The 17,053-nt window shown below is 32.8% G+C and overlaps 1 protein-coding gene across 1 annotated transcript in view; it reads left to right on the top strand.

Moving 5' to 3' along the window:
* Smp_161890 (putative innexin) overlaps positions 1 to 16,519 on the top strand; it is a gene marked incomplete at both ends in the record, with an annotated part of 24,226 nt that extends 7,707 nt beyond the window's left edge. Inside the window, 2 exons of the mRNA XM_018790166.1 lie at positions 11,686 to 11,689; positions 15,243 to 16,519. Coding sequence (XP_018655536.1) covers positions 11,686 to 11,689; positions 15,243 to 16,519 — 1,281 coding nt within the window. The remainder of the gene's footprint in view (positions 1 to 11,685; positions 11,690 to 15,242) is intronic.
* Positions 16,520 to 17,053: the final 534 nt, after the last annotated feature.

Genomic DNA, 17,053 nt, shown 5'->3' with positions numbered 1-17,053 from the left:
TCTAGCTTCAATGACTCATGATCTCAACTCTATAAAATTACTAAAATCTCCACAAAACCCCTTCTGATAATATACGTAATTGACCAATTCATATTTATAATCTCGATTAGTTTTCGGTATGAATCAATTATTGCCTTGATAAAATCTTTCTTGCTTAACAACCTTTGATAAGTGTAGTTAAATCAATTTGAAACAAATCAGAATGATAATAGTTTAGAAACAGAAAGTAATGCAAACAAGCCGGAATGATAATGTTCCGTAATAAAAATATATACGTAACTTCTAGTGTTTGCTTGATTCATTTCTGAAACGTGATTGGTTAACAATAAATCAATCAATGCATTTGCATTTGATTTGACACTAACTTTGTTATCGTTAGGACTTTAATCCTCCTGAAATAACTTCAAATTACTGGGTAATGACTACTTCACACTTGAATAATTCCATGGTACTTACTTTTTCAATAGGACTGATGAGACATAGGAAACTACGAAGACACAATAATATGATAATCTTTGATTTATCAATGATTTTCTGTCTGATATCATTTTATAGTGATGAAAATTACCTTAAGAATATACATCTTTCCCTACAAATTAATGAGAAATAATTTTATGAGATTTCAAAGTAAAGTAAATTGTTGCAATAAAATCTATTTATAGTTAATAACAATTTAACGTTATAGCCATTCCATGAAGTTATCGGCTGTTGCAATAAGCCATGTTGGTAGATCTAGACTGACTGGTTGGGGTTGGCATGATTATCAAAACCAATGGTTCAAAACATTGGATAACATGTCTGAGAATCTTTTACACTAGTCCAAATATATTCACTCTTTGTATTCCCTTGAAGTTCGAGTTTAACAATCATCTTATAATTTCCGGTTGATTTGACTTTATTATTCGAAATATTCTAATGAGTTCTATAACTTTCTTTGTGATACATGTCACCATTACCAAGCGACCCAAAACGATGGTAAACTTTATCTAAAAAATTAGTAAGAACATGGTTCGAAATATACTATTCTAATAATGCAAACTAAAACGTTTATAAACAGTAAAGACAGGAATTCATTTTCTCAAAAATAAAAGCACTTTGGAATACGACATACAAATGAGAGTATATCATTTCCCCAATACTATCATCATCATAATAATCATCATCGCCATCATCATTTATTATTAAATTACACTCTGTTAACAACCATCAATTCATTACTTTATGTCAATTATACACTCACTGTAAACAATACAAATACTAATAATAATAACAATAATAAAAATATTTTTGCTACTATTAATTTCCAGAAAGTAGAAAACGCCACTCCATCGATCACATTCCTCAAGAGAATTTATCGTGATTATCATCTCTGAATAAATCATTTTCACTCCATCTAACACATCTCAATTATACAATGTAGATTGGTTGGTTGGTTGGTTGATAAACAGTAATTAATTGAAGCTTCTCAATTTCACAACAATTGATTGACTGATCACTTGTAACCAAGCAACCAACTTGTAAGCAACATCTGAAACACCAACAATGGCAATAACAATAACAATAATGATAACAACGACAGCAAAGCAACGAGAAGAAAACAATAGAAATCTTCCAAATACGAGGTGGAATCATATGTGTGTATGCATGTGTGTGTGAAATGTTTGATGTGTGCACTTGTAGATGGGAGCTTGAGTTGAGCATAACTGGGGCATTGAGGAGAGTGAGGAGCGGTAAACCGTGTGAACATTCTTCTTTCGTCTATCCCTCCCTCTCTTTCTCTCCCACCTATTCATCCTTTGAATTTGACTTCATTTGCATTTTTTATTGAATGAATCGGGGGTGTGTGTGTTTGTTTTTGTGTTTATTTTCATGGATGAGTAAGTTGGCTCACTGATCGTCGAAATAAACAGTTTAATACGAAAATTTCGATCAGATTAATCATCAGCAGATAGCAAACACTTTTTGTGTTTGCATATAATCTCTAACTGTATGAAGCCATAAATGTAGAAGTCTGTTTTTCGATTTACTGTCTAAATTTTACTGTACTGACTCCTAGATGTGATATTTCTGGATTGAGTCTTGTGTACAGTACTGAAATCATAAAGGTGATGATTATTGCATTACAAAACAAAATGTATGTAGTGGCACCTGGTATTCTTTCGTGCTCCATACGGAAGTTTTTCGTACACTGAGTTACCTACGAATTTATCTGATTCCCACTAATCCTTTGATTGTTTAGGAAACAGAAGTCATTTAATCCACAACAAATAATTTGTTCAGATGAAATTTTATTAGGGTCATGATAGTATTCGAAAAACTCCAACCTCACCACTTCGTTCTATATCGTCCAATGAATTGTGCTTGACCGTTAAAATGACAGCAACAACAATATTATAAACTGGTTTTCTCTCAAAATGCATGGAACTTGAACTCAAGAAACTGGCGTTGACACAAAAATTGACTTTTTGTTATGAAACTACTGGACAGTATTTACAAACAGCAAACCCATAGTACCTACTGTATTAATATGTGAACCATCGTGTATTTACCATTTTTCCAAGGCTGTCAGTAGAAGCTTAGTGATTAAAATATTCAAATCGAAGATGAAAAATTACTGACAATTTTAAATTGATGAACTTATTGATAATGAGTCACTGACTGCATCATAATGATGATTAATTATTAGAGAAAAATTAAATGCAACTTTCGTAACTCTTCAGAAATATTACAATTTATCTAGTATAACATTTAACTGTCTTTCTATGATAATCACTGAGTTGACACTGTTTTGGTAATTAAAGTCAAAGATGACAAGGTTTTAGAATAAATTGATTAAAACTATTAGATAACTTAAAGAAAACTGTTTTAAAGACATTTATTTCGATGATCAGTGAGCCAACTTACTCATCCATGAAAATAAACACAAAAACAAACACACACACCCCCGATTCATTCAATAAAAAATGCAAATGAAGTCAAATTCAAAGGATGAATAGGTGGGAGAGAAAGAGAGGGAGGGATAGACGAGAGAAGAATGTTCACACGGTTTACCGCTCCTCACTCTCCTCAATGCCCCAGTTATGCTCAACTCAAGCTCCCATCTACAAGTGCACACATCAAACATTTCACACACACATGCATACACACATATGATTCCACCTCGTATTTGGAAGATTTCTATTGTTTTCTTCTCGTTGCTTTGCTGTCGTTGTTATCATTATTGTTATTGTTATTGCCATTGTTGGTGTTTCAGATGTTGCTTACAAGTTGGTTGCTTGGTTACAAGTGATCAGTCAATCAATTGTTGTGAAATTGAGAAGCTTCAATTAATTACTGTTTATCAACCAACCAACCAACCAATCTACATTGTATAATTGAGATGTGTTAGATGGAGTGAAAATGATTTATTCAGAGATGATAATCACGATAAATTCTCTTGAGGAATGTGATCGATGGAGTGGCGTTTTCTACTTTCTGGAAATTAATAGTAGCAAAAATATTTTTATTATTGTTATTATTATTAGTATTTGTATTGTTTACAGTGAGTGTATAATTGACATAAAGTAATGAATTGATGGTTGTTAACAGAGTGTAATTTAATAATAAATGATGATGGCGATGATGATTATTATGATGATGATAGTATTGGGGAAATGATATACTCTCATATGTGTATTGTAATTCAGAGTGATTTTTTGTTTTCCCCAGTGTCAAGTTTGCTCAATAATGAAGGAACGAATCGAGTAAAGAAATTTCTTTCTTATTAGTTTTTCATCATGGCTCTACACTAATACATATGTATGATTTACAATAATGGAATAACACTCTTCGAGTAGATACGTTACGTAATAATAATGTCATGACGTATCGATTATAAACTAATATTATGTAATCGAAAGAAAGAGGATTTATAATAATCAAAGTATTTATTCTAAAATCAAGCAGTTGCTACATTGCATAATATATAAAAAGACAAGGAATAACTAACAAAATATTTTGATGCATGGTCAGTAATATAGTTGTTATGTAAGAATCAAGAAACGAATGTTGATAATAATCAAAATACAAGAATACAAAAAAATGGAAGGAACACAAATATAGTTTACCAAAGTTCTGCTACAAACATCACTACACCGATGGCCAAGGTAGCGAGAGTGGCTGTACGAACTTCTTTTGAATACAAAAAATCGGTTTGTGAACATGGATTCCGATGGCTTCAGCAATGTACAGAAGACGAACTCGTAAACCGTGGGGCAAATTTGATGGAATACGGTAGATAACCTTAAAAACTTTATTCATTTCAACTTGATGACCTGTGTCTACCAAATCAGCGAGAATAGAACTCTTAATCACTTTTATTTGTCCTTTGCTCAACCACGACGAATAGTGTTCTGTTACTCGTTGACGAACTTGCCGAATTGTACGCCCTATATAACTGTCTCCACAGGAGTAGTTGAATTCGTAAATACACATGGATCTGGCAAATTCAGGCAATCTCTCTTTATTAACCGTTCTTATTGTGGGGCGATTGTAGAAGCTATGATGAAAAACGAATTGAAAAGAATTTTCTTCACTCGATTCGTCCCTTCTTTATTTACCAAATGTCAAAATGGGAATTTTCATTATTAGCCTCGAAGGCAAGTATATTTGTTTCTTTAATGAAATCTATATCATTCTTATGTAAATTATATTCTAGAAATTTATGCAATTTTCTCCAATTTTATCTATTCAGGTCAAATACAATAATAATTTGATTATAATTTCAGGTTATATAACAAATAAATTGTTTTTATCAGAAGGGATTTTTGTGGAGATTTAGTATTTTCATAGTTAAAAACGTGAGTCAATTGAAGCTAGACCACCAGAGAAAACATGGAAGCATTGGACGGCCGTTTCGTCCTCTTGTGGGACTCCTCAGCCGTGCGCATCCACGACCTCGCCTCGTGAGATTCGAACTGAGGACCTACCAGTCTTGCTCCACAGCACTTAACCGATAGACCACAGAGCCGGTATCCAACGGTGTTTATGTCTAACTCCAACCAATCCACGAAGTTGAGCAACCGTTCACCGATTTTCTTCAGTGAGTTTCTATCTCACAACAGACCTGGTTTGAACTCCACTGGTCACTGCTTCTCACTAGAACTCCTGGATTTACCTCTCGAATTCAGTCGCTAGTGAGCATATGATTATTATCAGTAGGGGTTTTTGTGGAGATCTAGTATTTTTATGGTTGAAAGCGTGAGTCAATTGAAGCTAGACCACCGGGGAAACCCTGGAAGCTCTTACTAATTCAATAAAATTTTTTCCACTGTTTATTTTCTTAATTTAACTATCTTTCTGCAGTGATATTCTGATTAGGATTGCCTTAACTAGTATATAAGAACTTTCGTCTAAATTAGAGCGAATAGTTTCACAGTATTTGGGCTCCGAGTTGATGTAAGACAATAAATAGGAAGAATATATTTGTAAAATCTCAGCGAATGAATTTGAAGTAAATCCAACGTTTTGCCTGTCAATCTGGTCCAAGCTTTTTCAAGGAAATATAATTTAAATCAACACGAACTATCATTGCTTAAAAAAAGGTCTCAATTTCAATTTGAGCAAAACACAACTTATGGCTTCTGAAATTATTCCGATTATTAAACTCGCCTTAAACAGTGTTCCGGCTGATCAAGCGAATTCAGTGAGGTTTAAAAAACCTCAAATGTATTGTTGAAACAAAAACCGAATACACCTAATCTATCTAAAGAAGAAATGTATGCTCTAAAACAGCTACGTAAAGACAGAAAAATTGTTATTATCAGAGCTGACATGGGAAGCACCACTTTTGTTATGAATAATTCTGATTATTAGAGAAAAGTCAATGAACATCCCCACACTGGACCTGATGAAAAAGTCAAAAATAACAAATGTAGAGAAACTTTGAATAAGTTGGAAGCTGAAACAGCCAAAATGCTACAGACTTTAAAATCCAAACTAGAACCATCTCTATCTTTTTCTCTATATCCGAAAAGCAACAAACCATGTAGATTTTATGGACTAACAAAAATACATAAAACAAATGTCCCAATAAGACTTGTTGTTGATTGTACAAATTCACCAACCTACAATCTTTCCAGATACCTAGCTAAGATTCTAAAAACCATAAAAAAAGAAGTTTGATTATATTTCCTTGAAAAAGCTTGGACCAGATTGCCAGACGAAAAGTTGGATTTATTTCAAATTCATCCGCCGAGATTTTACAAATATATTTATCCTATTTAATGTCTTAACTATTATTTACTTATTTCTAAGCAATTCTAATCTATCGTATCTTATTTAGGATCTGTGAAATTTGAATGATATATTTTATACAGTAAATGATCGCTCGTTGTTGTTATTACTCAATACTAATGTTATGAAATACTGAGTTTTTCTAATACCGTCGAATAATTTTGTAATTTTCTGTTGTTGACATTCTCGGCCGAAATTTATTCAGTTCATAATGTTATATGTTCATCTTGAATGGATTGTCTTTATAAAGTGTTTGGTAGCAAGCTTTTAGTGATATTTACTATGTAGCTAATAGTGGAATGCAGTACTCGCATTTCATTCTGTTTAGGATTGATCAGATGGATATGTCTAGATTCCATTGTTAATGTTTACACAGATACCTGAACATATTACTTATCATTTCAAATACAATGGTGTTCTCTACTGATCCACTGAGTTCAGAAAGCGAAAGGTAGCAGGTTCAAGATTTTCTGTGAACATAAACACTAGGATCTAAGCGGGAGTCACAAATAATAACAAACGTGTCTTGTAAAATCTATTGTTGGCATTATACCAAATATTTATCTATTTCTATATAAATTATGATCATTTGATGTCGTTTTTAGATGAATAGTGAAATAATCGTTATTTTACCATGGAGCTTACAGAAAACATCAACATTGAATGTTGTCTCTACTTCGAAGTTAAAATTATTACAAAGACTGTTTAGTTTGTCTAACTGTTGTTCTCTTTCGTTTATAGGTTACTGATATTTCATGTGTGAAACGAAGAGAACAACGCTTAAATTCTGTTCATTAAAACAATCATCAGTCTATCCTAATTTATTCGCTGACAAACAAGACTGACGAAACAAAATTACTACTGAAATGTAACCGATCAATTTTTTTACTTACCCCAGTTTGCTAATACAATACAGTTAGCATTGAAAGCTTCAAGTAATCTTTAATAATAAACCATTACCATAAAGCATAGTGAATATGTAAGGGAAGGATGTATTACTGGATAAATATCTTTGTATTACAGTCAATTAACACGAAATGGAGTGTAACAATCATAAACATTTATACTTAAGGAAACACTTACATGGACGAAAATATCATCACATTCGTAAATTAAATAATTCGAGTATAATTACTAATGTAATAGCTATAATATCAAAGAAATAACTATTGAACACTATGAGATACTAATTACATAGATGATATATATCAATTTCTGTTAGTCTCTACACTAGTTGTTAACTTAACAACAAATTTTAAGCCTAATGTTATTTCACATACTTTCTTCATTCCTTTTCAATATTTATTTCTCATATTCAGTTTCTTACTACAGGTAATATGGCGTTTTTAAACTACTCTACCCACTTTAGATTATGTTATTCTTCTAATGTACCAAGTGAATATATAACAACTTAGACCAGTAGTTGTATGTTAGAGATCTTTTGTTCTCTATGATTAAAGATTAACTATACGAAATATGTATCACTAAATGTCTATACACTTTTATAATCAATCACCTACTATAATTCGTGCAATCTTGACTGATAGGTAACTAAAGGTTCTCCAATGATATTCTGACATAAAATAAATGAGTATTATTTGACGTTTTGTCAGTAAGTGTCCACTACTTGGTTCGGGTACATCTAATAGTTAAAATACTTATTTGAAATGATCGCTGAAAAATTCCTATCATATTTAAACACAATTAATATGAAGGAAGAACATTCTTTTCAATAATTTCTCATCAGGTTCTACAATTATAAATCCAAATTATTAATCCACAAAAGAAGATTGGCCAAGTTCAAGGCAGAGTATATCATTTAAGAAACTGTAACATGTGAATCAAGGAGTGTTGTTTGTTATATAAAATAAAATCGTTAATATTGGAGCTGAATAATAGGAAGTGTTAACATGAATCAGTTTATAAATGAAACAAAATCGTAAGATAAATGATCAGAATATATATAGTTGACATGGGGGTGAGATAGAACAATGTGATTACAAATCAAAAATTACATAATATGTAGAATAATATGAATTAGGTCAGATATAGTAGATAGGGGTGGATGCTGAATAAATTTCTCTAAAATGTTAGCAAGCGTAATAATAATAATGACTGGTAAGATGTGTAGATAAAATAAGTTTAGGATATAAAAATGAGCATTAATCAAATTAACGTCACCATATTATAAAATTGTTTATTAACAAGTTGACCCTGAAGTTGGCCGGGGTAAAAAGAGCGGCTGGATATATTTCTTTTGGATGCAAAGCTCTAGCTTTTTAATCCGAATAGCAATTGCCTCAGCTGTCTGCAAGATTCTCAGTCTGACGGAATTGGTTGGACTGCTGAAATGACTCAAAATCGATTAGCGTAATGTAGGTCTTTTTTATTCCTTTGAATCCTTAGTGTCAATATTATTCTATACTTCCTATTCATTGATTTCATACCATTTTCTTTTTCGAATTATATTTTTTCTTCAATGGTTAGTTATTTTACTATTATGGATTATACTACTTAACCGATTCCTTTACAATATAGCTTGTTAATCAGTGTTTCCAGGTTTTCCATGGTGGTCTAGCTTCAATTGACTCACGCTTTCAACTATGATAAATACTAAATCTCCACAAAACCCCTTCTGTTAATTAGTTGTTGCCATTTGATAATATTCATATTTTGAATTCTTTCATATTCATCTTTATTCAGAATAAGAAATGATTACGTAACAACAGTCAGCCATAAATTATATGTAGATATATACGTTGGTTATTTTTTATACGATCATATGATGAACGGAATTTTGCTAACGAATTTCGTAGAAATAACCATATAAATCCTAGTCTGAAACGCATATAATTTATTCATCACCATTGTAGTTGTACTTATAAAAAGTCATGTCGAATAGTAATTCTGAATATATATGACATTTCTACTTAAATATTACGAAATAAATCCAAGTTTACTTGACCGGCTTAAGTACTGATATTGTCATGAATCATTGTGTTTTTATTAGGAACTTACGAACTGTTACAATACATTGCCAGTTCAATGCTGTTAGAAGGCAAATAGTATAGGGAGACTACTTTATATTGTCGATATTTAACACGATCAACTCCTTTTTTTAAAGTCTGTATTTGAAAAATAAAAGGCAATACGATATGCTAAACAGAAGGGGTTTTGTGGCCGTTTTGAATCTCGCGAGGCGAGATCGCGGATGAGCACTGCTGAGGAGTCCTACAATAGGACGAAACGGCCGTCCAGTGCTTCCAGGTTTTCCTTGGTGGTCTAGCTTCAATTGACTCATGATTTCAACTATAATAGTACAATATGTGTCTGTGAATTTTTTAACCCATTTTTTTTCCTATTCAGCATTTGTTCAATATCTATCATTTTTGCATTTATTCAGTAAATAAATGCTACTTGTCAGAGTATAGTTTTTGCTGAGGATTTCATCTCAAGAACTGATTTTCACATCATTTGCTTTTTTCTCATGGCAAGTTGAGATTCACCACAATGGCGTATTCAAAGATAAAATACATAGATAGTTTTAAATGACTGAAAGTAAGCCCCCCTATGAAATTTGAACTCATATATACCAGTGATTCAATAAATAAACGGAAAAATGTTTGAAAATGTTAGATATTGTATTTTTATTAAACATTAAACAAGGGATGGTTATCCTAACACAAAGTTCATTTCAAGTTTGTCGTCAGATTAGTCAAAATACAAGTAGTTAACCGTAACCATTACAATATCAAGTATAGGCTAGTATAATATCAATGAAATAAAAAAGGAAAATACACACCTCGCAAACCAATTTTAAAAGGTATTAATGGATTCACCCCTGAATTTATTTATTTATTAAAAACTGACTCTATCTGTCACCAAAGTGCTAAACAATATTACTATTCAGTTATACAAAAATCAAGTGATAATGTTTCCTTAAGAAGGGCTTAATCTGTAACTGTTCAAACTCGGTAAACGACTAAACAGATTGTGAGTGATTACTTTTAAACATCTATTAAAGAGAAAATTTGTAAGTGAATATGTAAGATTGTTTCTTTGAAGCAAATAAGCCTCTGTTTGAAGCAATTAGTGTACTGAATGTATCAGACACTAAAAGTAGTACTTAGTAATTAGAGATAGCCTGTGATCATCCTAGACCTACACTTCATGAGAGGTGAAACTCATTAGCATGATTTATCTGCTATACCAAACTGCGAAGCTAGATGATGAAGGTTCGAATCTCAAAGAGAGCATCAGCTATCTTAAAATTATGATTGCACACTGCTGACGAGTTCTAGGTAGCATGAAGCATAAGTCTAAGATCACTAGTCGACTACCTACAATGGCCAACTTACGTCTTAACATATGTCAATGTCGAGTCATTTAAAGTAATGACCACATTTCAACTTGACCGGTAGAACTCAATCAGTACTACAAAGTACTAAGCAATTATAAGACTGGTGACTACTCAGTTATCAATCGGTTGTATCCAAGTATATTCAATTGCTATTACATGGTTAATTATAATTGCCAACCAAAAATATCAGAATGTCACTGTCGCACTGCCAAATACAGCTTCTTATTTTAATACCGTCTAATATTTAACAGTTCACTTATATTAAACAGGATAGCTATAAAAGCCTTTTACTAACCAGAAGTTTTAATGGGCTTGTAAATTTTGATTGGCTTTCAACATGGAGCCAAGGGAAAACAAGACATCAAATATACTCAGTGTAAACGGTTCGGTTATACTATTTGAGAATATTGTTTTACATCTATAATTGATTGAACTGATCAATCAAAAATAGGGGTGAGATTAATCATAAATAGTAAATATGTCTTTTTGATAGAAGAATAACAACAAAATAATGATTTTCATTTGAAAGATATTAGATTGTAATTAGATTTGTATAGTTTGTTAGTTATCATAAATAGTAAGCAACTAGCTCTAAAACACGAAGACCTTGGCCTCGGTCTCTAGTGGGGTTATGGGTGAGTATTACTGAAGAGTCCCATGATACGATGAAGGAGCTTTCAGACAGCTGTTTCATGATTTTCAGTGGTTATTTATGTAACATAAGTCCATGATGTAAACTATTATCTGAAGAAAATTGATCACAATGCATAATCTCAAAAACATCCCTGATCGTATTACGTGGTGTGAGAATGTTATGGTGTAATGATGTTATTTAATCTATAATTAGTCGTCCAAAATAATAAGCATACACAAAAATCAATAACTATTACGTAGTTCTACTCTATTTATAAGTCCTGTTAACAGCAAAATCTTTTTGAATAATTAATTTTATGGCAAACTGCTCATCCTTAAGGTTAAATTAATAACCAAGATAAGTCAACTTAATAAGTTAAATCTACCTTAATTTGTAACATTAATTCATCTAACAAGAGGTTGGTGTAATGTTCTTAGAATTCAGAAAGTCCAGTTGGACTTTACAGTCTTACGTCACTTATAACTTAGGCAAGATATTTGTTTGGCAACTAAAGGAAGAGTTTACTATGATGCAGTTCACTCTACTCTACCGTATGGGCGTGAAACACGGCGTTTAAAAATAGGGAATATTTCTGGGTTATTAGCATTCAACTTCAGATTTCTGCAGACTGTATCTCTTGTATTTTTAGACCACTGAGTAAGCAGTGCAGAGGTCACGGATAAGGTTTCAGACAAGCAAGGGAACTCAATTGACGAAGTAGTGAATCTTTACCGATTGGGACATTTATTGCTCATTCCCATCAACTAAATACTCCGATATGCGATAATGGCTTATGTAGGAGTAGGTTAAAAGAAGGATGGAGGTGGCCCAACCAAGACATGACATCAGTTCATAAAGACATTGACTGTTAGATTGACCAAATGTTGGTAACCCTAGACTACCTTGTTGGGATTCGGGTATTTATCGTAAACGATTATTAGAGAGATTGAATGACATGGCTCATAACCGTTTGCAATGAAGCGCGTGCATCCATTATTTGTGTTCCCCGAAAACCCTGAGATTCTAAATTTCCCATAATTCCTTTTTGTTTCTGCTTCTCGAATTTGTATTTTCTTTTTGGGTAGTATCTTGGATGCTTAATCTCTTCCACTACCACTGATACTATTACTATCTCTACTATTCTGGGATTCGTCCTGAAAACTTCATCTTGGTGTGCTTATGGGGTCAGACAACTTGAACCGATGTACTTACGTACAGGTTGTCTCTTTGTGACTGGCTGACCATCTAAATTCAATGGTTCATCAGGTAACATGACAATGTTTGAGCCAAAGATATCGATCATGAATCCTAATGTGACCATCAACACTCAGAACCTAAGTATCTCAGTTACACAAATGTTTTTTTCTATCTCACTAATTTACATTTTCTTCGCCAATCGTATCTTGAATAGCCAATTTTTCCTATAGCCACTGATTTTTAATACTACCTGTATTATTCTGGGATTTTCTCTGACAATTTTGATTCGTTGTGCTGATGGAACACAGCAGTTTAATCTGTTGTACACATATGCCAGGTTCTACTTTGCGTCAGACTGACTGACTGACTAGAAACTAATTGCTTTATTCAAATAGTTACAAACTACTTATTCCATCCAGAAGTAGTAGTTTTTCTACTTATCAGTTGTATTTTTTATCAAATTATCTTTCACTGATATTAGTTGTCACTGAAATTGCACAAGAGATTTATGTCTCTTCCCTGCATAATTTTTGGCAACCTTAATCATAACAGAAATAATAATAAAAGTAATGATCAGAGCAACGAACGTCATATGTGATTAGATAAGTATCTCTTTGTCTTTTTTTTCTTCTCCGAATATATCAGTTTATTTGAACAGTATTAAGGTAACACTGTCTGTTAGCCGTCATGATGATAGTGAATTCGCTTCATTTCACTTGATCTGCATCAAAATTCCAGATAAAAGGGGGAGCAGATATGCTTCTAATAGGATATAACAAGGGGGAAATGATCAAATTAATATTATCATTATTACCATCACCAACATTACTATCGGTAACAACAACTATAATGTTATTCAAAATAAAACAACTCACTTGTTTTTTTATCTTTTATGCGATGCTTTCTCTTGCTGTCAAGTTTCGCCTTCTCACTCACTCACTCACTACGTCACTTGCTCTCCATCTCTCATTCTCTACCTACTCATCCTTAGCCAACATACGCCTAGCTTCATTCACCGTATGTTGCTCAACTGGGATACATAATGGTACTTTGAGAATAGAATGAGTTTTTTTTTCACGCAAAACAGAAAAAAATATTGAACTCAGCATCAATAACAATAACAAACAAGAAAAATGATAGATGAATAAGTGCGTCCTGGCAGCAGCGACAAAGATAAAAAGATCTAAAGTAAAATCTGTGTGTGTATTTTTGCTCATTAGCTTCTTTTTACTATGCTGTCTGAAAATGTGTGGTAATAATCACCATAAGGTTTTTTTCTAAAGGGGAATAATAACAACTGACATTAAAAGCAACTATAATTTTCTTTAACTCAATAAATATAGTTTAAGGGTATCAGTATGTGAGGCAGCTACCCACCGAAGACTATGGGAGATGATCGCAAAATATCGTGAATCGGTTTATGTTAGATGTTAACAGCATCGGATTTAGGCTCAATGGTCTAGAGGTTAAGTGTCTTCTTGCAAGACCGAAGGTCCTGGGTCCAAATCCTGAGAGCAGGATCATGGACACGCACTGCTGAGGTTTCCCATACTGTGACGAACCGGTCGTTCAGTACATCAAGGTTTTCAATAGTGGTCTAGCTTAGATCGAATCGTGAATACAACTGTGAAAGTACTACACTCTCCACAAATCCCCATACTGAATGTTATGTAACAACAATGGAAAACATTAATAGCTTATCGTATATGAATAAGTGTGCGAACATGTATACGTGCGCGTGCAATTGGTTGGACTAATTTTCGTTTGCTTCTTTCTAGAATCGGTGAACAGACTTCGGTCTTTAGTAATAAGGATATTGGGTTGGTATATTTGTGTTAATTTTCAAGATATATGTGTTCTCAGCGAAGACCCAGTTTCTCTTAAAAAGTGTATCATTTATTAGTCGGTACGGCGTTCCATCCGTCGAATATTCGACAAAATATACTTCAGTAATTATTAATTTCTATCTTCCCTTTTTGAAATGTGGCCATTAGTCTGGGTGGCTAAATATAACAGTACTCTTTGTTTGACCCTAGTTTGATAGATGCACTAATAAGACACGGTTAAATTAGATATGAAACGACACACGTTTAAGTATTATGATCCTATAACCAGAGGTTGAATAACAACCTAATAGATCAGCGCTGAGGATTAAAAAATGCGATATTAATTACTAACAGGTGATCAGTTAATGCGAAAACACCTTAGCACTACGGGATTTAACACTAAACTACATGAAATTCAAATTCGAATCATCTGAATGATTTCTGATATGTTCAAATTCTTCACTTGAACCATAATGCATTTGTTGTATGGAGAAAAATATAATGAAACAAACAAATGACTGATAAGGATTCATCATTACTCCTTACTAAGAGAAGAATAAAGATAATGGTTATATTAAGTATGTCGGTGAGCTCAACAAATAAAATTGTACATTTTTATGATTTTTTAGAAGCGATCATCTAATACCCCGAAAGTGGGAACCGAACCCATGACTTTCGGTCTTGCTCTCAAATGTTTAGCCACCATGCCATTGAGTCGGCATGCAACAGTCTTAATGTCTAACCTTAATAATATATGATTTTGACTATTTACACTTTGATTCAACAAACAGAAAGTCAAATTAATATTCTGTCAACAAAATGAGTAAAATTTATTGAGAAATTGTTTGCTGACAAGTCATGGGAGGCAACGGTTAGGTTTGTTTTCATTCAATACAGTTTAATGTGGTTAGATATTTTAGTTTTACCAACTTTTCGTCTGTTTTTTTTAAAGGTAAACCTATTCAATGCTGGATTCCACAAGAGTTTACACGTGGTTGGGAAGAATATGCTGAGAATTATTGTTGGGTATCTAATACTTATTTTGCTCCATTACAACACAGTTTACCTCCAGCACCGGACAGAGAAATGTTGCTTATTGGTTACTATCAATGGGCACCAATTGTAATGGCTATACAAGCTATGTTATTCTATTTACCATGTCTTATCTGGCGTTTATTTATGGCTCAGTCAGGTTTCAACGTTAGACGTATTCTACAAATGTCATGTGATTCTAATGTTCTACTACCAGAGCATACAATGAAAAATGTACGTTTTATAGCTCGTTATATGGAAGGTTGTATTTATAGACAAAGAGATTATAGAAAAAGAAAATTATCAACAGTTTTAGGATTTTCTCCTACAAGTTACACTGGTCTTGGACAATCACCTCATATACATGTTCATCAACACTATTCACCCTCCTATCCTCCTCCTCATCAACAACAACAACAACCACCTTCACATCTGCACCATCCCCCTCCACCACCACCACCTCATTCACATACCCAATCACCACCATATATGCCTACAAGTCATTTTCATCAACAATTAACAACCGTTAATTCAAGACAATCACCTATAGGTGGTGATGAAAATCGTCACAGTAATGATCATCAAATAGAATCCACATTGATTACATCACCACGTCGTGGTTCTAATACATCATTATTCGATAAAATTAGACATAGTTTCTCTCTCGATGATAATAATAAAAAACATAAAAAACGATTACCATCTGTTACAGAAGAAGCTAATACATTAGTTACAACAATGGAAACATTAAATTCTAGAAATAATAATGATTATCATCCAATGCTTGGACGTTTAAAAATGGATGATAGTCATACACAACAAAATATAACAACCAATTTGAATACAACAAATTCATATCGTTCTATTCATACATTATCACCAACCTTATATAAATCACATGAGAAATCATCATTACATAAGAAACAACATTTACATTATTGTTGTACATGTTTCTGTGGTAAACGTCAGGGAAATTTTTTAGTACTCTTATATTTTTTCACTAAATTCTTATATTTAATTAATATTATTGGACAATTATTTATGATGGAAAAATTTGTTGGTAATGATAGTACATTTTATGGATTTCGTGTATTATATGATTTATTAAAAGGACGTGAATGGTTTCATTCGGGTAATTTTCCAAGGGTAACATTTTGTGATTTTGAAGCTAAAAAACTTGGAAAAAATCATAAGTAAGTTGATATTTTATTTTAATTTTTACTTTAAATATTCTATTAATTTGTAAGCAAAGATGGAGAGTGGCTAGCAGTGGAATCCAGGAAGCGTGTTTCGTCCTATTCGGGACTCGTCAGCTGGATGTACCTGCATCTCAGAGTTGATGTTCACTCTAGGACTCAAAGCCAGTACCTTTCGCTTCAAACGCCATCGCGTTATCCACTCGGCTACTGAATCCTGATAGCCACTTGCTTGTGCGATGGGGTGAATTTTAAATTCATTTAGTATTGTTTTTTCCACTGCTAGCCACTATCCATCTTTGCTTACAATGCTTGTGAATTAAGGCTATATCAAACAGACAATACTAAATGAATTCTATTAATTTCTTGTATAATGAACAACAAAATCAGGTGAGGAAGATCAGTTTATTGTTTTTGATAGAGTTTTGTTCACTGAGCTAGATGGTTTGGTCGTGGAGCTTTCATCGTCCTTTTGAACGACATCATCGGCACAAACTTCGGGTAGAAATGAAGTGTTCGAATTTCTCCACATGTA

The sequence above is a fragment of the Schistosoma mansoni genome, chromosome W, assembly GCF_000237925.1.
Source record: "Schistosoma mansoni strain Puerto Rico chromosome W, complete genome".
NCBI lineage: Eukaryota > Metazoa > Platyhelminthes > Trematoda > Strigeidida > Schistosomatidae > Schistosoma > Schistosoma mansoni.
Note: the sequence above shows the minus strand (reverse complement) of the source record. Positions and strands in the feature narration are given on the sequence as shown.